General features: G+C 41.4%; 1 protein-coding gene and 2 long non-coding RNA genes across 11 annotated transcripts in view; 1 reads left to right on the plus strand and 2 right to left on the minus strand.

Annotated features, from left to right (window-relative positions):
- Positions 1 to 23,937, minus strand: part of AhcyL1 (Adenosylhomocysteinase like 1) — a 173,461-nt gene that overhangs the window by 101,802 nt on the left and 47,722 nt on the right. For 3 of the 9 annotated variants that reach the window (XR_002673005.2, XR_015326145.1, XM_022803691.2), the window contains exon 1: positions 14,540 to 16,531. The exons of 4 other annotated variants lie outside the window; for them this stretch is intronic. Coding sequence is in view for 3 of the 5 variants with exons in the window: in XM_022803691.2 (XP_022659426.1) it covers positions 14,540 to 14,869 (330 nt within the window). In the remaining 2 variants the exon portion in view is untranslated. Of the gene's footprint in view, positions 1 to 6,510; positions 6,856 to 7,174; positions 7,214 to 14,539; positions 16,532 to 23,937 lie in introns of those variants that run through there. 2 more of the 9 variants (XM_086986741.1, XM_022803695.2) reach the window with 2 other exon arrangements.
- Positions 7,271 to 14,522, minus strand: LOC147755730 (uncharacterized). Its single transcript, XR_015326152.1, has 2 exons — positions 7,715 to 14,522; positions 7,271 to 7,411 (listed from the first exon to the last, which is right to left on the minus strand). It is a non-coding gene; the product is annotated as an uncharacterized LOC147755730 (long non-coding RNA).
- LOC147755731 (uncharacterized) lies at positions 7,280 to 23,671 on the plus strand. Its single transcript, XR_015326151.1, has 2 exons — positions 7,280 to 7,815; positions 23,188 to 23,671. It is a non-coding gene; the product is annotated as an uncharacterized LOC147755731 (long non-coding RNA).

Below are 23,937 nucleotides of genomic sequence, written 5' to 3' on the forward strand. Positions count from 1 at the left end.
CGACACCTTCTCGAAATAAAAATTGGCAACGTCTTCTCGAGTTTTTAGTTGTCAGTCCTAAGAATTGTCATCGAATCGACAAACAGAATAGGTACGATATATATGGGCCGCATACACTTATCTGTGTATAATTATATACGTATACACAATAGACCACTACACATTTACTATAGGTTTCGATACACCGTAATCATAGTATCAACTAATTGTAGCAGGCTCTTTTGATCTAACAGGTCCTGACATCTAGATCGAGTTGAGTTATCGTACTCGAACGGAACCCAAGGTTAACGCTCTTTATTCGAATCCATACGCTATGTAAGCTTTTACGTTTATCTATAACGCACACAACGCGCTTTAGTTTCAACATACCGTATCCGCTAATTTGTATGATATTGAAGCTCAACTCCCGACCTCTGCCTGGCTTACCAAGCTATTTACTTTTCATCGATACATATAAGCACAATGCGTTATAGATAGCTGTCTACTTATTCGTCTATTGAATATGGTATCCATGTAGAGCACTCTGGCGAGAGGAGTCGAGGTATCGACTGACCTATTCATTTATCGCTCATTCTCTCACCAGGCCTCATCTTTCGTATGTATACCGCAGAAAGTCAATTATATATGATAATGGACTGGAAGCCAGCAAGCTTTGCCCTGTTTAGCTCTCTTTAGCCAAAATGTGCTCCTCTTCGAGTAATCCGGAAGCTGTCTGCCTGGTCGCCCTTTATCTCCCCTTTCCAGCTAGGCAATCAGTTAGGGATCAACCACCCGGAACGGAAAACTATAGCAACAACAATACCCCCAGTAGCTCCAACTCTCGGACTGAATCACAATAGGTAACAATGGAAACAATTTGCTCGGCATCTGCATTGGCCGCCATGACACCAACAGCGTACTTACTACATTTCCTCGACTCGTATGCTTTCATCTATGTTAGTTGCACGCGTCCACCATTTTTCGAGTCGTTTGGCATTCAATTCAACCATTACTAATCCTAAATACGTTTTGTTCTTTACTCATTGATAGGGAATATCGGTCGACGGACAAAAATGCCCAAATCTGATATCCATTTCTCGGGGAAGCCTAACCTCCGAGGTTCGCACAAGGCGTCAGCCTAAAATCTACACGAATTAGAACGACTGTTAAGAGCTGAGAACCGTCAAACGAAAAAAACTTGTCAGATTTTTTCCGCCAACTTGACCAGCGAATAGGAACGGCGCTCCACCATCGAGCGTCTAAAGGACGGGAGCGACACACAGTGAGAACGAGGTCTGAAGACCGAGAACTGTAGCATCGTATAGATTTACAATACAACCTAATGTGTAAGAGGTTACTCTTTACAGCATGGTGGAATACCTAAAACAGTACGCCATAATCACGCAAAAAATAAGTTTTCAATGAAATCAGCAAAAACAGCATGTCGCTGTATGAACTAATTGAAAGAAACGAGTGAGATCGCATATGTATTAGTTAATTATAGAATAGAATTCGAATCTGCTTCTGTTACACTGCTAAAAAACCTTTTTAACCACAAAACCATTAAAAAGCTTCAAACTATTATCTCACTTCAGTCATATAAGTGATTGTCCGCGAAAGTTCATAACGTCTTTACCTCAGTTGTCCTTAGGCTAAGAGGTATTGTTAACGAAAGGTTAAGGATTGTTTCAATTCCAATTCCATTTTTCTATTTTCTTTTCGCTACTCTTTGAAAGGTACCGAACTTCCATTTCTCAGAAAATCGAGTCCAACACCCGCCAAGTTCGAATTCAGCGTGTTTCAAGCCAGAGAGGGGATAACGATTCGCTTAACCTGGAAACGTAAAACACTTTGCCTTGCTTAGACGATCTGCAAGAAAACAAGGTTGAAGATAGGAGACTGGAATAGAAGATCTTTGTTGGATAGAATCCCATTCATTGTGCATCTACGAACAGGACGTGAAGCTCGTTATCCTTAAACGTTACAGTAAAATAGCGGGTGAAGACCTATTACTATTGGTACTATAATTAGTAGTCTACATATGTTGATTATCTCAGGCAACGCGAAAGCCACAACAGTTACGCTACGTGATCACTACAACTGTGTACACGTATTTCACATAAAGACTGGCACCTTTATGGTTCAATCATACGTCGTTAACTCATCATTAATTTGCTTTATTCTCATACCTTTATGAAAACTTGTCGCACGAGTCTGAAACATCGCCTACGACCATTGTTGAGAACGTATACTCGTGAGGCTTCGGATCCTCATATGTTTCTCGCTGTTATCATAAAAACAGCGAGGCGAAAGAGTGAGGCAAACCGTCGCCATTGCTCTGCCGTCTCGCCGAATGCAGTTGGTGGAACTTAATTGCTTTATTACTTACCATCCTTATCCTATCAAGCGGAAAATTGCAGAATTAATTAACTGCATATTCTACATTTCGTATGGAATCCCTACAAGAAAGCTCCTACGATTATAGTCATTTGACTGAACAGAACCAAATGGCGCCAGTTAGGGCACCAGTGCCAACCCACTATACGAGCTGGAAACATCGCTTAAGCGAAGAAGGAAAATATTATCCTTCAGGTGTAAATTGGTTGCAGGCACCCCATGCTTAATAAGCTCTAACGTTGGAATGAGTTACACAGGGTAAATTATGCAGATGCCTCTCTTATGACTACGTCCGCACCATGTCCATTGCTCCTACAGCCTGAACATTATAGTCGATTTTTTAGAAGCCTACTAAAAATCCTGCATATTTATTTCTAAGGGTCCATATTATATGCGTTCATGAAACGCATCCATGAAACGATATGCGACGAATATTCCCAGTTGTACTATTGTTCAAGGTCACAGGATACTTCCTGAGGTTTATCCGGTTACGCAAGAAACCCTTGTGTCAAGCTAAACCCAGACAGCCAGCTGGAAGATTAGGGAGTGGACGGATGGCTGTTTTCACAGTGGAGACATTAGCTCACAATTGGCTCGATCCAACTAGGCAGACGTGATCTGTAATGGTCGATGATGAGGCGCCACAAGGGTTTCAGGGCGACGCTCGGGAGAAGGGCATCAACAAAATCAAAAAGATAGCTGAATTCTTATTTTTTGTTTTCTGTACCATAGCATTGCAACAGCGGGGCATTATTGATGGCTGGACACCGCTGGGTCGTCCACTTAATAACCGCATGCTGATCGAAACGGAACTGACCCATGATCGAAGACAACTGTCCTTTAAAAATGAGTGGCATTCCGCTCTCTCCAGTCATTAATATAAGTCCAGACGAGGTGAGTACTATAGAAGATACCGCCCACTACCTGTCATAATGGTACATAACTTATTTGACTTTGTTCAGGTGTATGTAAACAGGTATACAAAACAATTGTTTTGTTTGAGCAGATTGAACCGATGAACGGTTACGGTGAAGTACGCCGACCGGAAGCAGAAGAATAGCTATCTCATTAGTGAGCTGAGTCGACTTTTACTTCCAGATAGAAACAGGTCGGCGGATTTTTTTTTGTTGATTTAGGATACAGTTCTACATCTAGTATTATACAGCCGTGAGCACTGACAGAACAAGCAGAGCTACGATAAAAGCTTATTTACTTTAGAGCAAGGAACTTCAGGAAATCAAGGAGAACTTCCAAAAAGGAAGTATGCTCTTTTTTCTTAACATACACTTAGTAGCCACGCAAGGAATTTACTTTAGTTAGTATTTAGCTAAGTACGATTAGTAACTTGCACATTTGGTAAGCACTGCACAAAAGATCGTTGCAGTACCTGCCTTCAAATCGCTTTTCTCGTTCATGTTTTTTCAGTTTTACACGCCATGCATCGTAAATCGACACTGGTACCAAAATTATAATGTTAATTCATTTGTGGATTGATCATGTGCAGATCGTAACGAGAGCCCCCTTCCTTGAATAAGGGTTTTTTTTTCATTGTGTGCGTTAGGGTTCTTCATATTGGTCAGAAATCGAAGTCTGACTATTTGTCGTATACAATTTGATTAAGTGGGACGCGTGGCGCCACTCAGACGGCTCATACAATTTTAGGTGCTGATTCAGATTCGGAATCCTGTCAGCCGATAAAGGCTACTATTAGATATCGATATAATCTTGTCCTATGCCCAGGGGCGTTTAATGACCGATCATTCGACTCGGGTCGAATTTCTGTGGCTATTCGATAAACGCCGATGTAGCTATATGCGCCTGCATACGAAACAAAACGGGGCTTTTCCTTATTGAACGCCTAGATGATTAACTGCGACACCGGCATATTATATTTAGAAGTATAATTATAAGGTATGATTTTATATGTTTGAAATAGGCGCCAGAGGAGTAATGTGATATAGCCCAACTCATATTTTGTGTGCTGTGTTACTTGCTATATATTTCAGAGCTTCCATTTTAATTTTAGTGGCATTTTGTTGTTATCTCGGCGATGATGGCTATACGGGAAAGTCTTTCTCGGTATCTGCCCTAGCCATTACAAATCAATTATTCCGACCCATTTACTTTTTATGCGAAGTATTTATAGGCGAACAGAATAATAATGAAACGCCTTCAGGGGGTTGATTCGCAGGGTTTCTCATTGTTTTTGAGTCTCTTTATAAATCTGCCGTAGCTGTCTGTGGTTCTTCTACGTTATGTTACTTCAAAGGTCCCGGGACATTTCGTCGGTGTTGATTAGAAAAAGGAAATTTTCAGCTGCTATAAATCTTCTTAATTACGTTATTGACACCCTCAAGTCGTGTAACACTTGTATCTCGTCGTTACCTGCGTGAATATTATATATACATATTAATAGGTACTAATAGGTAGGAGAAAGAAAAGTGCTTTTATTCATACTATTAATCTAATTAATGAATTAATTTCAATTACCTTTGATGTAACTTCATTTTGTGTGAGAGAAAAATTAGCGGTTAGGTAAGTTGTTGTTGGGTGTAAATGGGGGGGGGGGGGCTACTGAACCACAGGACGGAATCCTCAACTTCTAACTATTGCCATAAAAACAACGGTTAAAGGCTCCCGAGCTTATTGGTATGTTCCGTTTGCTCATCAGTGGAAATTTCCGAAACTTTTTTCTTTAATTTGTTCCTGCTCCGTTTTTCCGGATGTTTCTCGTAGAACAATTTCGGTTAGCTTTATATGCTCGATCCTGGAATTATAAAATTAAAGCTGTGTGGCTACTCGGACTAGATGATCCGTCCTTACTTTCAACATATGAAAACCATTTCCAAAGTAGGTATGAGCAATCAGCTTACGTTAAAAAATGTTTAAAGATCTTACTGCCTGATGACTGACGCTATCTAAGCCTTGCCTGACAAACATCATGATGAGCATATATCGCCTGTACAAGCAGATAAATATTTAGAGAATGATTCCCAAGCGTTTCTTTTTTCCTCGAAACTACTGAGCACGTATGGTGAATCGAGAGGGACGCCACTTGTTTGATTCTATCTGCTTAATTTGTTACGAATATATTCGTTCGTATATCCTATGGCAATAGATTCGACACTCAGAACATAGTCGGGACATAATTTGATCAGTATCAGACCCTGTTTATTAAAGAAAAAAATCTATAAACAAGCCTTCAGTTTGCCAGATTGTATCAGATCGCTGGCAGGCTGCCTTAGATCAGTTATTAGCATCAACTTCACAAGCAGACGAAATCCTAGTCAGTTCCTTGGGATATCAAACGATGTTTTGCGCCATGGTAAGAACAGCCTAGAGAGGTTTTAGGAGGAAAAAGTGTAACACATGTCTTTTTTGGCCTTCTCAGTCATACCGTAGCAATAATAAAAAGAATAATACTGGCAGATAGCTGAAGTGCTACGGCGTTTGGACGTTTGTTGTTTCAGCGACTTTTTCGGTTTCAATTGTACACGGTGACGTCCTGATACAGCAAACCCCAGCGAGTGCGCTAAGCGATTTGCCCCTGAATCAGTCAACTTAATACAATATACGGATTTTTCCAATTATTCTAAGTTGCAGGATGTTTGCTTCTTATCGTAAAATAGCGGGCTTTAGAGGGGCTTCTTAGAGAACCCTACGTTGGGGCGCTACGATGACTGCACAAATTATATGAGCGCCTGTGAGTATAGCTAAACAGCAACGATTGACCGTTGCCCCTGGTGTCGTTCTCTACGACTTAAAATTTCTTCTTTCTAGTCTTATTTCTATACGCCAAACAAGAGGTGAATTTTTCCCTAAACTCGTCAGTTACTCATAGTGGCGAATCGAAGAAAATTGTGGCAGTTTACCTTCTGTCTAGAGCAGATAAAGTTGCGAAAACAACATTTTCTGACAAAAGCAAAAACGATGGGTCGGTCGTAATAACACTGTTTGTTCTCCCGTCGGAGTTTGTGTTCTATTGCCAACAACGGTAGTCTAGCAGTTGAACAGCGTTCGTGGTGAACGCCATAGCTATACCCGAGTGGTTTTACCGAATTTCTCTATTTTCTAGAAGCAATTTTATACGAAAAAGTTGTTGTTCCACAACGACCAAAAGATAAATAAATTAACCTGATTTTTACTGGCCGAGACGCTGCCTTCGATTTCGCTGAGAGCGGTTGAATTCGACTGGACGCTATAGCCACTTTGAGCACTTTGGCTACTGGCCGCTGAATCCGTGTCGATGATAATTTGGTGTTGTTCGGACTTCAGTATTTTTCGAACTACTTCACTGCGGTTCGGCTGATGGTAGATTCCAGCGTAGAGCATTCTGAATGTACCCGTTCGGAAGTTGTTGAAACTCTCACTTACTTAGAATATCTTACTCAGTATCGTTTGCGCTATTGACAGTTTACTGTTACCAGCCTTAACCTGATAACGAAACGATCCATCGATATGGAACAAGTGCCGCTAATTCCCTATAATAAAGCTCACTTGAAAAAATTCACTATCGAAAAGAAGTTAGGGTCCTGGTGTTTTGTCCCCTGAACAAATACATTAATCTATTTGAACTATATAACACAGCACAGCACAGCCACTAGAAGTACGAGTTAACAACTTAATCACTTAGCACTACACATTTCATTATATCTATAGTGTTCCGATTTAGCATGTAAGTAAGTTGCCGTTCCAACGCGTACTAGACGTTACACGCGTCATACGCCATCGGCCCCACTGGCAGCAGTGCAATTGATTGCATTCGACCACTTGCGTCTTTGGCCTGTGTAACGCTTACTCTGGTCCGCTCGTTGTGATCCATTGTACCGCCATGATTAGCGGGACGGTCCACGCTATCCCCGTACGGCTCACCCCTCCCGCATTGATGTGATGTTTAGCGGACGTCGCCGCTACCTGTAATCGCATGATCATTTGCAAGGACTTTTAACAGTTCTGCCTCGCCCTTGGCCATTGGAAGACCTTCGGCGGGATGTGAGCGGCGGGTTCGACGTTCAAGTGCGAACGCGAAGACCAACTAAATAGAAATCCAGAATAATTATAAAGAAAAGTTACCCTAGTTGATAGCAGCAGCAGCAGCAGCAGCAGCTATATCACAAACGTAAGTGCCGTTCACCTACTCATGCGTCATTGATAATATTTGTCATTGTTATGGATGGACTTTATACGCTTCTAAACGATAGTGGCCTAATTTCGAAAGAGTAAATACGCATGCTTGTAGACTATGCAGGGTAATTTTCAACCGGAAACGAACTGATGGTTCTACTAGGTTTTTGGCAACAGAATTCCATTGTGATGCTACGATCTTCGACAATCAGACCTGATCACTCCATTCGTGTTTTCCGGGTTCGATGTTTCGAATCATGCTCGTTCGGATCCTCAGAGGTACCAACTCGCCGGCCTCTTGCCGACCGAATACAGGTGCGCTGATTTAGTCCAGGCTTAGACGACAATGTTTCTATACCTTTAACGGTCGTATAGTGCTTTGCTTTTTTTTTTTTTAATTTTGCCGCAAGTACATGCTTAGGTAATCATTTCTAATGTACCACATATTAAAAGAGTGGGCCACGTAGGACCTTTGTTGTGATCTTTTTCATGATCGTTAAGGACACTTTTCAAAATCTTTTAGTGTATAGATTTACAGGACCATTACTGCAAGCCAATTCTAAATATACGGGCCTATAATTACGGAAGAAGGCGTGGATCGGTGTAAAACATCATGAATGTAAATCCTCTATTGAACTCGTTTCACTCTTTTCATTGTTAAATTGCCTACTTGTGTAATATAACTTCTAGACACGTTTTTGACTTATTTTATCTGTTATCTTCACTTGTCGAATTGCCCCTGTTAGGAGCAAATTGATTAGGAAGGCTGTCAAGTAAAGTTCCAGTATAACAAAAGATTAGCTAACTGTGTCTCAATTCAAAGACGAGAAATATCTCAAGGCTATCCACAAAGGGAAACATTGGATAATTTCCTGGTCTTTTAGTTTAGTAACTCGATTCTTCACTGCCTGTTATGGGCAATTCAATAAACAAATCATTATTCATACGAGCAGATATTTAAAAAGCACACATATAAACATAAAACAACCATTACCTATTGAAAAAGTAATTGACAATATAATAATAATAATTGAAAGAAGTTAATGGCAAATTTAACCAATCATGCTAGAAGAAACGTAATTACAACAGACTACTTTTAGTAGAATGATTTTAATCGCTAGGTATCTGATCACCGTAAAGTGTGCATATAGATTCGAGGAAGGCTTAGGTAGCTTTCGGCTGATATGAAGCACTTTTGGCGATGCGCCATCCGCCTATATTATTGTAACCTTGTCAGATTCTGGGGCATCATTGGAAGGGTGAGCGATACAACTTTTCAAAGTAGCCCAGAAGTTTCACAAAAAAAAAATCGTCCCGAATTGGCCACCGCCTTGCAAATGCAGCAGATAGCGTACAGGTAGATGAATCCAGAAGTCTCCGGCTACTTGAAACAACACGAAAAAAATTTAGACACTAGCATTAGTGTAGTAAGACCTTGTGAAATTATCGACTAAGAAAGCTTACTAGGCTTATTATTCTTTCTCTTGTTTAAATTTCGCCATGACAAACGACCATCTCTGCAGCTACATACAAAGCTGCCATAGAGCTCCATTGTTCCGCAATACGATTTTAGGTGTGTTTCGATATCCCTAACTGCTCGTACCATCAAATGCTATCGAATTAGCCACCAAATATTTATTTCCATTAACTTACTTTTACATTAACTATCCCAATAGTAAACTTTATCGTTGACCTAAGTTCTGTATCGGACGGTTATTATCATCATCATCATCATCAGTGAAAAGTGAGAAGAACGAACTATAGATAATTGCACTAAATGTAACTTACTCGATAAACTGTTTGGAAACGTAAAGTTATTATTATTATTATTATTATGCGTAGTAGTACGCACCGTCTCGTTTTGGACAATGCGGAGACACTTCGTAGAGCACCGGTTTCGATTGGTAATGACTGCGAATCGTCGAACGTATGACCAAACAGTTACCAATTATTAAGTGAGTTCACAAAACCCAAATATTCAACTTAAAAGCTTAACTTCCGCGCGCACAGGACGCTTCAGTGCAGAACGTGTGACATACGCAGGAGACGTGAATATCACTGGACAGCTCAAAGTCATAAATGATAGCATATCCTTTATATAGATAATTATATATTTCTATTATTGGGTTCTTCCAAACTGGGTTTCTTGTCGTATGCGACGAACCCAATTAGTTGATTTTTTGTCAAAGCTATTTTCATTTTACCCTGATGATTCCTGGAACAATTTCGCTACAAGACCTTACACCATTGAACAGCACTTGAAACCCAGCAGGTTGAAAAAAAGAATTGCAACATTACATTCACCTTAGAAATCCTCATATTATTAGTAAACCGGACGCTGATCCAGTCTACACATTAGTACATCTTTGTACAGAGCCCACTTTCACATAGATACATGTTTATTTGTTTGAAAATATTCTCTTTCTGTGTGCTTCTTATCACTATATTCTTCAGCAATGAACATTTTGATAGTTTTTGACCTGACACCACTACAACTGCCTATCCATCAAGTATCATAGCAGACGTTGAGGCAAACGAGCAAAGCGCCAGAGCTGTCAAATTAGTCGCCTAGTTACCCGAACGCCTTAGCTTACTCGTAGAGCTCTGCGCGTACGGCGGATAACGCACAAGCAGTTCCGCATCAAGAACTTGCACTGCCAACTACAGCTCCGCTATAGCAATACTAATTCAATCAGCCCAGCATTCAAGCACCGTAATCACTACCGACGCCATCTTTGTAATGGATGTGCTCTCAGACGACACTTGACTTCGCTACCATCTGACTCTGGGTATATCGTAAGGTTACACACGATTGATGAATCAGCGGTTGTCATTGCAGTAGCTGCTTGGGTCAGTCAAAGTGGTTATCGTTGCTACAGCTCAGGAATACTTATGACAGTATCAATCTCTTTGAGGTAAAATTGGGGGTTCACATCGCGCCACAAATAGATATGACGAGGAAAGCACGTTGTTGATGTTCACGGTGACGCTAACAAGCAACAAGAAAGAACACCAACATTGTCCACAACAACAACCCCTTCAGAATTGGGTTCATGGATACGAATGGGGTCATCTCACGTAAACATGAGGGGAGGGGGGGAACGAGATTTCGGAGCTGCACCGTAGCGTTTAAAGGCAAGTCTGTTAATCTTACTGTTGTATTTCTAAAGGTACTGCGATCGCTAAACCGAACTTCCCCCGAGAATTCAACCAACAATGCTACCTGTTTAACATATCCGGTCCTTTGGTTCTGCTTCCTCTCACGTCCCTGCACTGGCTCACGTGGGTAATTAATTACCGTGACGCAAACAAATGAACGGCTTCTTTCGTTCTTTATGCGCTTGTTTTTATCGCGTCTTGTGGCGCAGCTCACTCTTTGTCTGATTTTAGGTAGTAGAACCTGAATTTTTCAATATCTAGTATAGGTTAAAGCATTAAACTTCTCCTTTGTCGTTAATTTCATTAGACGTTTGTTGCCACAAAACTTACGAGGCCGTGCCAACCTGTTTGACCCAAACAGATTCGGTAGCTTTGACCCACATGAAAACGCTTCTAACGCCTTCGTTCGAAGCAGAACACGAAACTGCTCTACTATCTGTGTACAACCAGGCCACTAATCGCTGCGGCTTGCTCTTGGAATGGAAGCGAAGCTCAAGGTAGGGCACGACGTCGCTGGCGCTTTGTGCAGTTCCCTTACGAGCAGACTCGTACAATTCTTCGGCCGGGACTTGCCAGCCGGGCTGTGATGGAATCACTTGATCCCTTATGCCATGTTGCATTGAAAAGTGACGGGTGGCGACTTGTTGTTATGATACTGGGAGACTCCGTCAACACTGACAAAAGGAGCCAACCCAGCGGGCAGGCGCGTGCATTGCTAAGTACGCGCTGTGTATAGCTTCAATCTACGCTGTATGCTGTGTGGTTCGAAGTACATGCAAATCGAAGCTTTAACCTATAGGCGATTGTGTTTCAAGAATCAACAGTTTTTTTGTCTCTTAATGATCATAGCAGTAGTCGTCTTTAAGGCCAATTAGTCTGCGCATTTTGCCGTAAAATCCAAGAACCATGTGTTTGCTTTTGTGTTTACTTTTTATCTGATTAACCTGATATTTTGCTTTTGGATTGTACAAACCTCCATTGTATCTTTTCCTACAAAATCAGGTGTTAATATATACGCTCACAATCGATTTCACTAAATTCAAGTCGTCCTACAACCGTCTATGCATGGGAAGTGTATACACGGAACCTGCATCTTCAGATGCATCTGTAGCTAACATCTCATTTCATGATTACGGCACTTGAAGGAGCCTCGTGTACTCGAATAACCCAGCTATGACACTTGAGTGAAGTGAGCCTTTTTTTTTTCGTGGATAACTACGTGTACGGATTTATCTGCCCCTTCTCCCACCAAACGGGGAAAAGACGACGAGGAAACCTGAATAGAAACCAGTCCAACAGAGCGTGTTAGTCGCCCTTTGTGAACATCTGCTTTGCGATCGAATCGTCACCGTAGTGCAAATTAACGATAACAACAATACAGGATCAAGGACGGAAAGTTGGAAGCACAAATCCCTCGGGCTCCACTCACCTTGTCTCGTTTTGTCCTTGTCTCCTTCATTGCTTTTGCCTTGCCTCTCATGCAAAGAGAAGCGCTTGCAATAGGGTCTTCAATGAGGAACTGGCTCTGACTATTTTTGTTATGTTGGCAGGCATTCAAACGGCGCGTGTTGTACTAAGAAGGAATAGTCCGCCTCGACCATTGCCTCTAAAGTAACAAACCGAGTTTGCTTGTCTCGCAATATGGCTACGAGGAGCGGAACTATAGCGAGCGGCGGACAGCAGGGCAGAGAGGCACAAACACGCGGGGCATCAAAAAGTAATAGTATGGCATGACAACCTTTGATGCCACCTAGCTTGCTTCCAAGCCACCAGCCTCAATTTTTTTGTGCGAGAGCGAATAATCCATAGTGGACCTGCGCAGACTTGACAAATCCACCAATGCGCAGATCCACTCTCGAAACGCGCAGATAAAGAGTAAGATGAAACCGAAGCAAGTTTAGTAAAGAAAAGAACACAAGAAATAGCCAAGGCCAAGGCCGAAGTAAGGGAACGAAACGAGAAGGGCATCTATTGCCGGACGACTCGCTATTTGCATAAAGTAATACCATTTTGTATGGACTGCAGTAACTTGTGGGGCGCAGACGAACGTTTTGCTCACTTTTAGCCCCCTGTAGGGCATCACTCTAGGACAATCCAATAGACATCGATTCTGTCCAATAGACAACTTGATTCGCGTCTCGAGGTGGACCCTGAATGACTACTAAAACGATGATATAAAGAAGTATTTAACTCTTGAAGATAATTTTGTCTCCGTTGAGTTCCAAACTGCTGGTTATCAGTTGATACAGTTTGATACAGAAAAAGATAGGTTAATCAAAGTAATTAGATAATTTTATAACTTTGTGGGATAGATGTGGTGAGAAAAACGATCCTTTTATGCCTTAACAAACAAATTCATTCAAAATAAACATGATTTGTTATGGCTTACTCAAGGGAAATGTACTGGCCCTCGACGTGTGCTCTACCCGTTGTTGACACGGCGCTCGTTAAGAATACAATAACTGCTATTGTGTTTTTCAGGCCACAAATGCCTAACCGATAGAGCGCAAATACTATTTTATTTACTGGGGTAATAATCATTACCTGCCAGGTTAAGGAGCGGTGTCATAAGTTAGAGCATTGGAAGTAATGTACATATTCGTTTTTGGCCCTATTACTGAAATAAGACTTGAGCAATGGCTTTACGCTGCCGAGCGCTCCATCCATAAGAGTTCTGGAGTTACCATCGAACGTGGACAGTCTGCGCCACCAATGAAAATTGTCGAAGTAGATGTGAAACTCCAATTCAACGATAACAATCACGATAGAAATAACAAAAGCAAGCTCCACTAACGCTGCTATCCATGAAGCCACCTTGCGATCACATGTACGTCGCTATATCGTATCCTATATTCGTACCTAGAACATCTGATTCAGCCGCTAATCCTAACTAAGAACTTTCTAGGCCAGTACTACCGTCGCTACGTGTCAATATAAACGCATTCCACGATTCACCGTTCTCTATATATCAAAGCGAGCAGAGATTATCCGATAGAGATTCCATAGAGGTCCGGTAAAGATTTTGTGGAAATCCGGCAAAAGTATTAGAAAATGCAGAGTACGGAAATTGACGGGGGCACCACGCCACTAAATAATAGAGATTGTATAAACCGGAAATGAACGCTTGCGATGGTGGTTCGGCATATAACAAGTGGTGTGGTGTCCGACAAGACTTGGAGCGAGGACGAACTGGGCATGGGCAATAATCCTTCGAAACTATTGGGCGCCAAAGTAACAGCAGACGACACAGTTGCGAACGAAAACAGTAGTTTCTTCTTTGTCGGTCGCTGAATGCTCGGACGCTGTTTGGGGAAGCAAACATTGCATTTTGGTGAGGAGGTGCTGATCTGACAAAAGTATTAGAAATTCATGTAGATAAGAACATCGCTATTTTTTGAAATCACGTATATATATATACTAATGTTAATGCAAATCCAGCGGTCACGCAGAGTATTGTTCGCATATCGTGTATGTTTGTTGATGGGATGGCCTTACATATGTGCAGTAACACGTATTTCCCTATATAAGCAATCCTCCGAGTTAATTATTGGCTAACTTTTTTTTTTTTTTTTTTTTGGCTTCTGCAGACACAGAAGTATTATTCATGTTCGTTAGCTGTTCTTACTTGTATTTTTGGCATTTGCCGAAGATATTTTCTGTAATTACCGTCACAACATAAAGATACGCACAACTATTGAGCCACTGATCGGAACATTTACTACTCCTATCAATGGTCTTCACCAGGTCTAGAAACGATTTTGAGCGACTCTTCTGCTACCAGTAACGTCCACGGTGAGAGATACTTCTCACAGCGGTCCAGATCTATTGTACCTAATCCAATAAAGCAACTTCTACCTATATAAAAGTAAGTGATACTTACGCTACGAGAGAGGTCAACCTGGCTATTATTAGAGCGATGCCGGTAACTGCTTCGACGTCGCCGACGGTCATGTCCACCGGCACCATAATGCTGCGAATGTTTGTGGCCAGAAAGTATTTTTGGTACCATAATGTAAAGTGAGTGTCGCGGTGCTGCCCGGAGCACAAACTCTCCGTAGCTATTAGCGTCACCAAGCAGCACGGTCGGCATGAGCAATGGCTTAACGCCAACATGATGACTTCGGTTGTCGAATGGGTTTGCAGTGCCCTCTGTGTTGGGTAACACCTGGTTGTACTCGTTATTCGCTAGAACCCGTTTGACGCGGCGCATCTTGGTTGAGTAGTTTCCAGGTAATATCGCGGCATACAGAACTTCAGCGGTCGCACTACCGTATCAGCACAAATAACAACGTTTAGCTTCAATTGAGACCTCCAATACAAAAGTTATGTCGCCGGCAGAATGTGAGCAGGCCGATGAAAGCAGGCTGACTCTGATTCCACAAGGCCTTAGTCTAGTAACAATGATTGGCGAAAGCTAGGTACACTTTGTACACTAGGTACAATTGGCGACCGACTATACACAGCTAAACAATGTCCCGATCACTGTTTCCGTTTATTTACTTGAAGCCTAAATGAATCTTCTAGTGTTACGATCTCTTCGTCTTCAGCCTTTGCCAAACTTCACTGCTTCAGATAGATGGCCGATCGTTCCAGCACTGTGCGTACACAGCGCTTATCAAATCTAGACCGTTTTACACTATGTTTTCAAATTTGTCTCTTGCTTACGCGTTCTGTTGCTCGACTACTATTGCGTTTGTGTGCTCGTCGTGAGACGAATGACGCGGGTATTGGCGTGTATGCCTTACCCTATAGATGCCTTTTATGCGCGTAACATTTGTCTTCCGTTGAAGTTGTTCGGACGAATCGTAAAACTAGGCATAAGTTGACTGAGCTTGTCCGTTAACGAAAAACAGGGGATTCTACAGTAGGCAGTAGGAAACAATAGATTCAACTCTTGATATCTGTCGAAAACCTGCACACATAAATAGATCTGCGCAGCTTTGTTAGCGCATCTTAGGCTTTAGGGTGCGCGTTCTGAAACATAGTCTCTTCTTCTCTTTTTTCCTTTAATTCGGCAAGAGATTGCCTTCACGTCTCTAGCGCAATCGTTAATAGAATACAGCACTGTTAAAAGACGCGCACATAACTGGCAAGGGCATACTGAACACTACAAGGGCATATTCCGTAGTAACGAATATATGTGCCCAAATTATCCAAATACCCCATTGCAACATTGGATTCCTGGGGGAGTTGAAGAAGAGCTGAGCACTTATTAACGCTAGCAATGGGCGTTACCAGCGTGCATAGCGTATTCTGTGCATAGCAGCAGATCATCATTTAGTTACGCCAAGACGTGTCAAATACTGGTTTACAATTGCCCTATAAGCTTCAGATCGATTTACTGAGGGCCTGCCAAACATCTCACCGGGTATCGTTATTCACGGCTCACTCCTGACTTCTCTCAACGCTTAAGTTCACTGCAGCAGATATAGAATCATTATCATTTGTTGAATTAATTATTATCGATGTTACTTCTAGCTGAAACGTCCGGTAACGTCCACCTGTTCAAGAACGTTTCACACCATTGGATAATATCTCTGCTCCTTAGAACCGTCACCGCCACAGTCCAACAATCATCAACAAAGATCGGACGCGTTTGAATAGCAACATCCAACAAGCGGACAATTCGAGAGAGAATGATGGCCCCTTTTTACTGCTGAGGCATTTTTTTTATTTCTTTCGTACCGTTCAGGTTCGCACAAATGTCCAAAACTGTTTTACCATCAACCGTTGACGTCAATCGAACCGTTAGGATCGGTCGGTAACGATAGCAGTGTCGTCCAGCAAACTATCACTAACTGCCTTTACGCTAGAGGAACTGGACTTGACGGTATCGCCGACGACGATACGGAGCTTGTTTCTCACCTCTGTCCGGTCCAGTAACCGCTTTTTATGTATTTAATAAGCGAAATTTGACTCGAACGCTCGTCCGTTCGATTCCCCTCTCTTTTGTTCTGTCTTCGTGAATTCGTTCGCAGCGCTCATAAATAGGATTGTTTCGACCATTGAAGAAAGTAGACAGCGAACCACTGAATCGTAGTCTACAGAAGAGAGCCAAAGGGCCGCCTCAAACATATACTATGATTCGGTTCGAGTCGGACAGAGTCGTTCAAAACGATGGCTAAAAATTTGCCGGGATAAAGCAGAAGTCGACGCGCTGAAACACTCGGCAATTCGAAACGCTGGTAGAAACGGTCAGACTGATTAACTTAACTGAGAAGGTTGCAACGGTAACAGCCATCATAAGAACTACTCCGATACTGATTCGCTCCTTAGGGTAACTTGGACCGAATAAAAAATGAAGTTATTGTCAACCTTTTGATGTTGCATTATGCAGCTTTTCGATTTACCTCGGTAGTAGATTAGACCACCTCGGTAGTAGACCACCTCGGTAGTAGACCACCTCGGTAGTAAGATAAAATACAGTCGTTCGTTCGATATAGCGACGTTGAACGGGCTTCGGCAGCTAGCCAAGTAGGGGAAAACGAATGACTTTCCTTTGTGTTGTAGAACGCTTGCTACCGATACCGAAGTAGCTGATAATAGCCGAATATCTTCATTCAACTGCTGCATGAACGACTGCCAGTAATTGCAACAGCGGTCGCAGCTACAGGTTTAGAAGTACGGTAAACGTTACGACTGACGTCAAGACACGCCGCCTCAATCTCTCGGACTGGAGGTACTAAAAGGCTTGCTTGCATGTACAACGATCGCTACTGACTATCTGGCTATCTAGGGGACTGTTCATAAGTTGATCTGGTAACTTGACAGCTAAAAATTCGATGCTACCAGTTGAGACTTGGAATGTTACGTCTCTCGACGTATCTTGCCACAACGACCTATGGCTTACTTATGTTAAAGGTAAAATTATAATGATCAAAATCGTGATTGCTATCGTGTTTAATACCGCTTTAGTTGCTCTAATGCTGTCGGCCTATCGACTAATCACGGTTAAAGATCAAATTAAACTTAATTAGCCACACCCTAGGCTCAGGTTGTCCCTTTGCGCCAGGCCACCCGCCTTCGTGAATGACGGGAGTTCGGCCACTTCGTTGTCGGTAGCTGGTTGCAACGATATGCCAACGTCTTTGGGGACGCGGTTAGAGATCCGCGTAAATACAACTGCGCTCCTGACGACAATACAATAAATCCAATGGAACAAACCTATTTTTCGCCCGCTCTTACGGAAAAACTAGAGCCGATCGAATATTATAGCGTATAGCTATGACACCAATTCGACCTTTGCACTTTGATCTTAGGCTTATATCTAGCTTCGGCCAAATGAAAAGCAGCAAAAGGTTGATTTCCAAGATGTGGGCCTAACATACGCTCCTGCGCTTGCAAAGGGGTTTGCGAGCTGCTTCGGTAGCAAACATTGTTCATTACAATCGGAGACGGCATTAATTGCCACCGCTTTATTCTCAACGATTTCCGACCATTCATGTTGAAAGCTCGTACCTAAAAACGTATTCGTACTTTGAAATTATGCCTTTACCAAATTTTTCGTCAGTGTCTGGAAGAAATATTCCGACAACAAATCCATTGATCTTCTGCGTCAATTTATCTTCATTCAGTTTATTACTAGTCGATTTATTTAACGCTATGCTAGTTTATCGTTTGTACTAAATCGGAATAGGTGGGTTAAGCATTTCTTTTGTATTGACTGTTAGGCGGAAGTTCGTCCGAAAAATTCCCATAGTAAGAGATGGGCTTTCTAGAATTCATCCGTTAAATATTCCAGTGATTTTTAAGCGTTAAGGATAACTGTCTCTCGAGCGGTAAACTCTTAAAAACATTAAAGCATCGTCGTTAAAAAAAGAATATATTTCACTAGAATTTTATACGCGGTAATCACCGTTCCTCGACGATCAGGGCCACTGTTATCGTGAACAGTGCCCCTGATGATGCTTAAATCAATGTTTTTTTGTATGAATTGCGACCCACATGTTACATAATAAGCATTCAATGACGATAATCTATCGGTAAATCCATCTATTTGTAGCGGTAAACATTAGGCCAGTTTCTGAGTCGTTAAACTGACAATCATTACTCCCGATTGTCTATACAGGCTAATTATGTCGCGTCGTATAAGCCTGAAGATTTATTCGACACATAAAAAAGCAATTGTCTGTATTTTTTGCTTGCTTATATTCACTTTCGTCATAAAAAGGTTATAATTTTTATTGTTTCTATTACAATAGGCTGGTTGCCCAAAGTTTCATTTCCAGTTCTGCTGATATGGCGATGTCTGCAGCTGGACCTTGACCCTCCGGGACATAGTCGCCAGACGGCGTAATTTCTCAAAAATCTTTTTCTTTTTTTAGCCTGCAGTTAATTTGCGGTTCCTATTACTATTACAGTCAGAATAGAGAAGGCTGCATGGCCAAAAAAACGGAAATCATTATACGGCTCTTATTTAGCTGCCGGCCATTGTAAAAGCAGGTGCTCGCCTTTTCAGTCGGGAGCTATTACGTTTAAAGTTACATTTTTTTTCTTTTATGGCACTATGCGTTCGTAACGAAAATTGCCAACGACTCAGATTATGGAATGGGTTGGTCAAGCAGTAAGTAATTTCCTCTGCTGTCCTGTGTTTATTTAGTTTATAATTATGCCAGATACAAAATAGCCACAAAGCTAATCACAATATTCTATTTTTTAGCTGATCAACAGACTCACTGGAAACAAATGGAGAAAGAATATAGCACTTTCGAGATTCAGATGTTTTCTATATCCTTAGGGCCTCAAGCCCTAAGTGTTCCATATTATCATCCTTATCAAACAAGTAGAAAATCTTCAACCCTTTTTATTCAGCTCAACAACGCCCGACCCAGTTCCTGGCGATGTTTGCATGCTAAGTCGCATCGATAGCACCGTGGTATGGTAAGTGTTCCGATAAGACCGTGCGGCACGATTATGAAGTTTTCCATAAACAAACGTCCTACACACAACAGCAATAGCATGTGACAAACGTATGCCTGAAACACGTGATATAATTGGCCGCACCTTTGACGTGCACTAGGTTATAGCAGCTGTAGAGCCGCTCTGCCGAGAGGGAGCTTGTGCTCCGACATAACTCGGAGCCAATATCTTCATCAGCTCTTCCGAGCGCCCTGTTAAGTGGCCCTTTATCGGTGACACGTTTGGATTTCATTTGCATGTTGGAAAGCTCTATGGGGAATATACTCTGCGCGGTGTGGCACAGGATCTTGTTCCGTTTACCCGTGGATTGGTTGTCAAAAACACCTGGAGTACGCTGTAATTATTACAAAAGAACAGCATGCTGTAACGACCTTTGCAATAATAACTCGTAGTAATAATGTTGCCATGGCTTGTGAAAATTTTCCTCAAGATCCTTTCAAGACAGCGTGGCCTGTTAGGCCAAGCCGTATACCTATAATGTGATTTCATTTCTCCTAACTCGTGTTACACCGCTTAAACTTGATTTGAAGCAGAAGAAGCAACTATGGAAAACGGTGACGCCAGGCTTAAGCCTTTTAGCTGAATCACAGTACAGACTGACAATTCCAGTCCATATTTTCTCTATGATTGTTAGTCACTTGTTGAAGGAAATTTAGAAATAGTACGACAGAATCGATATCCTCTTAAACGTCGATGATCTCATTCTATCTAGCGAAACTTGTTACCGCCTTTAGCAAGCTTTAGTTATCTTCAAAGCTCGAACTGGAATCTTCAGCTTTCGAGTGAATCTACTAAAGATTGAGACGAAATGTTGCCTGGGCGAGCTGTCCTCTGCATTGAATTTTCTGCAACTAAGCGATAATATAATTTTAGGAATAATTCTTACACCAGCGATTGATCCTTCAGAAGAAAAAAGGCACAAGTAACTGTAACTGCAACCGATGTAATGGAAAAAATGGCAGCTTCGGACTTTTTTTTAGAAAAGTTAAAGATAATGGTTCAATAGGTATCCTCATAGTTTGAAAATAGGAATCCCACACAAACTGCATTGTCTGAACTCTATGGGGATGTGGCTTTGACTATCCCGACAGACAAGCGTAACTGCACTCGTTTTTAGCATAATAGCAACTGCTATTATGACAGAGAAGCCGGTTAGGTCTTCTTTAACACCGACGCTTACACTTTCGTCCGCACTTTCCTCACTCCGAGTCCTTAGGACGTATAGTCATGATCGTGACCTCGTAGTAAAGTTTGCATGTCTAAAGCGGATCCCCTAACGTTGACTTAACGACAAACAGACTTTTTCTAGGCTATTTGTTTCGGATCTGTAAACGCTATTTCATCGATTAAAGATAACTGGGGTGTCGTAGGGTCATAAGCACGTACAGGTATAAAATAATGGAACTGAGACCCAGTGCTTTTCTTATCAAATAGGGCCGAGGAAAAACGCTGTCTCGATAAATGCTCAACTGATACCTTATTTACCCGATATACGTATCGCGTATTTTATCGTGTCCTGGCTGCCAAGATTCAGAAGATAGCCGTCAGTGTAGGCGATACGAAGAGCAAAGTACCGAGTATTACTTGTATATATGACTTGATATAAAGTTTGCTAACATTCAGCAGAAGAAAAAGGTATGGTTATAGTGTGATTATGCGTCAATTATGTGAATTGTCCACTTTTGGACAAGGAAATTAGTCGGCTTCAAGTGGTTTTAAAGATGAACTTCAGATACACGATAGGTGGCTGACTGCCGCACGGACAAAAATCAATCGACATTATTCAATTGGATTTAACGACCTCTATGTTGTGAAATGATTTGACTGAGCCCCTCTATAAACCAGAGAAGCAAACGTTTTTTTTTGGCTATAATAAGCACAACTTTAACAAGAACTTCTGATAGACAGAAAAATTCATATGACAGCAACATACGCATAGATCTCCTGAAGGCAAATAAGTTTGCAGTTTGAAACGTGAAACAAGTTCCAGTTATCAAAGACCCTTAATCTGACTTTTGTCGGCTTGCTTAAAACGGCAGTTGTAGGCAGAAGGCCCTCTGAGGAAGTTCTATCCCTAATTTTTACAAGATTGCGAATGTACAAAATCGAACGAAAGTCCGTCTGTGATGTGATGAAAAAGCCATTAATATTTGCAAAGAAATACCAAATGGCAATTCGCATCAACAGGATGCACGATAGATCCTTTATTATTATTACGAAGTATCAAAAGTTGATTTAATTTAGTTAGTTCTCTTCTTGAATTAAACAGTCGAGCGATTCGGCGGGCTTTTTCAAAAAGACAGCAGGAACACGCGCCAATTACAGTCAGTGTTTAAACGCGCGTAACAGTCATGACTTTTTGGCGAGGACCGCCCACTTGGGTTGGAGCTCCGCTTGACTAGTCATTTTTGATCAAACTACTAAGATCGTATGCCAGTTCTGTATCATTGATTTACATGGAGTTGTATAGCGCGCAGGTTCCAACTTCGCTTAATGCTTATAATTGGTTCATGTGTACATATAACAATAGTGATGATTATTTTTACCTATTGTAGCATTTTGGAACAATTGGTGACCAAACAAGAAATTTCGCAGTCCACCTTGGAGATACTAATAGAGATGTTCAGGATATTATTGTGACTGCAATAATAACCTGTAGTAGAGAAGCTATACGTCAAATGTACGTAATATATAACATGTCTATTATACATATTGACGTTAACATTCGTTGGCCCCATCATGTAATGTTTAACTTCTTGAAACTTGGATTCTGAGGTTTAGCGGCGCGAGATGCCGAGCATCGTTGAAAGGCTCTACTTTCCTTAACTACAGGCTGATTGGATTTAGACATGAATAATACATAGTTCCCCTACTATCACAAGGCCGGCCGAATTTACATATTGTGACTAAATTACTTTTATTGAAAACTTTAAAATTCTTTATGATCCGCCTCAAGCGCTGGTACGTCTGCATGATGCTAATGATGACTATATGGGAAATCTGAAAATGTTTCCGAATAATTTGCAGCTCCAGTTCAACTGAAGCTGCAGTTTTTCCTAAGTAGGTCTCTACGCTGATAGCAAGAGACCTGCCGTTGCCTTGGTGACTAAACGACATCCGATCGCAAAGGCTAGCAGCGTTTGTATCTTTCGCCCCCTGTTTTTTCCATTTTAAAGAGAATTATTTAGCTAACCAGTTAGGTTGGCCATTGTTGGCTGGCTGGGATACTCCGTGTAATCCAGTTTTTTTTCTGCGTACGTCAGGTGACAGGGTCTAGCGTACAAGCGGAGCTATGATCTTTTGCTGTCTCCTACATGTCAGGGATGTGTTTGTCCAGCTTCCTACGACGGCGAGGCTTGCATCATCAGTTACTTAGCTAAATTCCCACTTCAGTAATATGTTTTGCTTGGCTAGAGCGCGAAAAAATTGAAAGAGATATGCGTACCATAGTGTATATATACACTAAAGACTGAGCCTTGAATGCCACCGTATTTAGTGTACACAGTAGCTTCATAAAATATCTGACTCACACATTTCCTCTATCTATTTTAAAGCATTACTATTTTAATCAGTATTGAATTTGTATTTGTGTTGCGGTTTCGTTTTCAGAATCTGCCGTACTATACAGTTTCTGAGAAGATGACCTTTATCCCGGACTACCTTAGCTACTGCTTACCTGAGGTCCGAAAGCAACCCGAGTTACCTATACCGAACGATACTTAACGGAGCTTGTAAAGATCAGCAACTTTTGCGAACGCCAGACAGCTTCGAAACAGTCTGATATTATTGATATTTTGGCAATTGGCAATACGGCTGCGTTTGTTTGAAAAACGTCTCGAGGATCATCGAAGATCTAATATCTTTCATTCAACGTCGTAATCCTTTAAACCAACTCGATTATTACCAGCATATTGTTGGTGCACGGTCTGTCGAGAACGAAAGTCAATCTCATGATTAAATGCTAACTACCATAAACTACACTATTTGTGTGAACAAAAAAGTTCTTTCGTTAAGTATACTGAAGCTATTATTATTATTATTATTATAGATAATCGTAATACGAGTGTATATTTACCATTACCAACCTAAAGAGTCGCTGATCCTTAACTTGCAATTTAGTTTCCTTTTTTGTTTCGCGCCCAGAGACAATAATATCTTTTTATAATATTAGAACGTTTTTTACAAAAACTCTAGCTATTTCGTCTGCTATAAAAGGGAACGTAAATATGCGGGCCTGCGTGTAAAATCTAGAGAAAATAAAAATTACCTACCCTTAAACAATTTTCTCTATCTTCTCACGTCATTGGTTCTCCCTGATTTCCAAGATCTGGCGGATTTGGGCCATTAAAGCTATTCGCT

This window comes from Varroa destructor, unplaced genomic scaffold (genome assembly GCF_002443255.2).
Source record: "Varroa destructor unplaced genomic scaffold, Vdes_3.0 BEIS01000004.1, whole genome shotgun sequence".
Taxonomy (NCBI): domain Eukaryota; kingdom Metazoa; phylum Arthropoda; class Arachnida; order Mesostigmata; family Varroidae; genus Varroa; species Varroa destructor.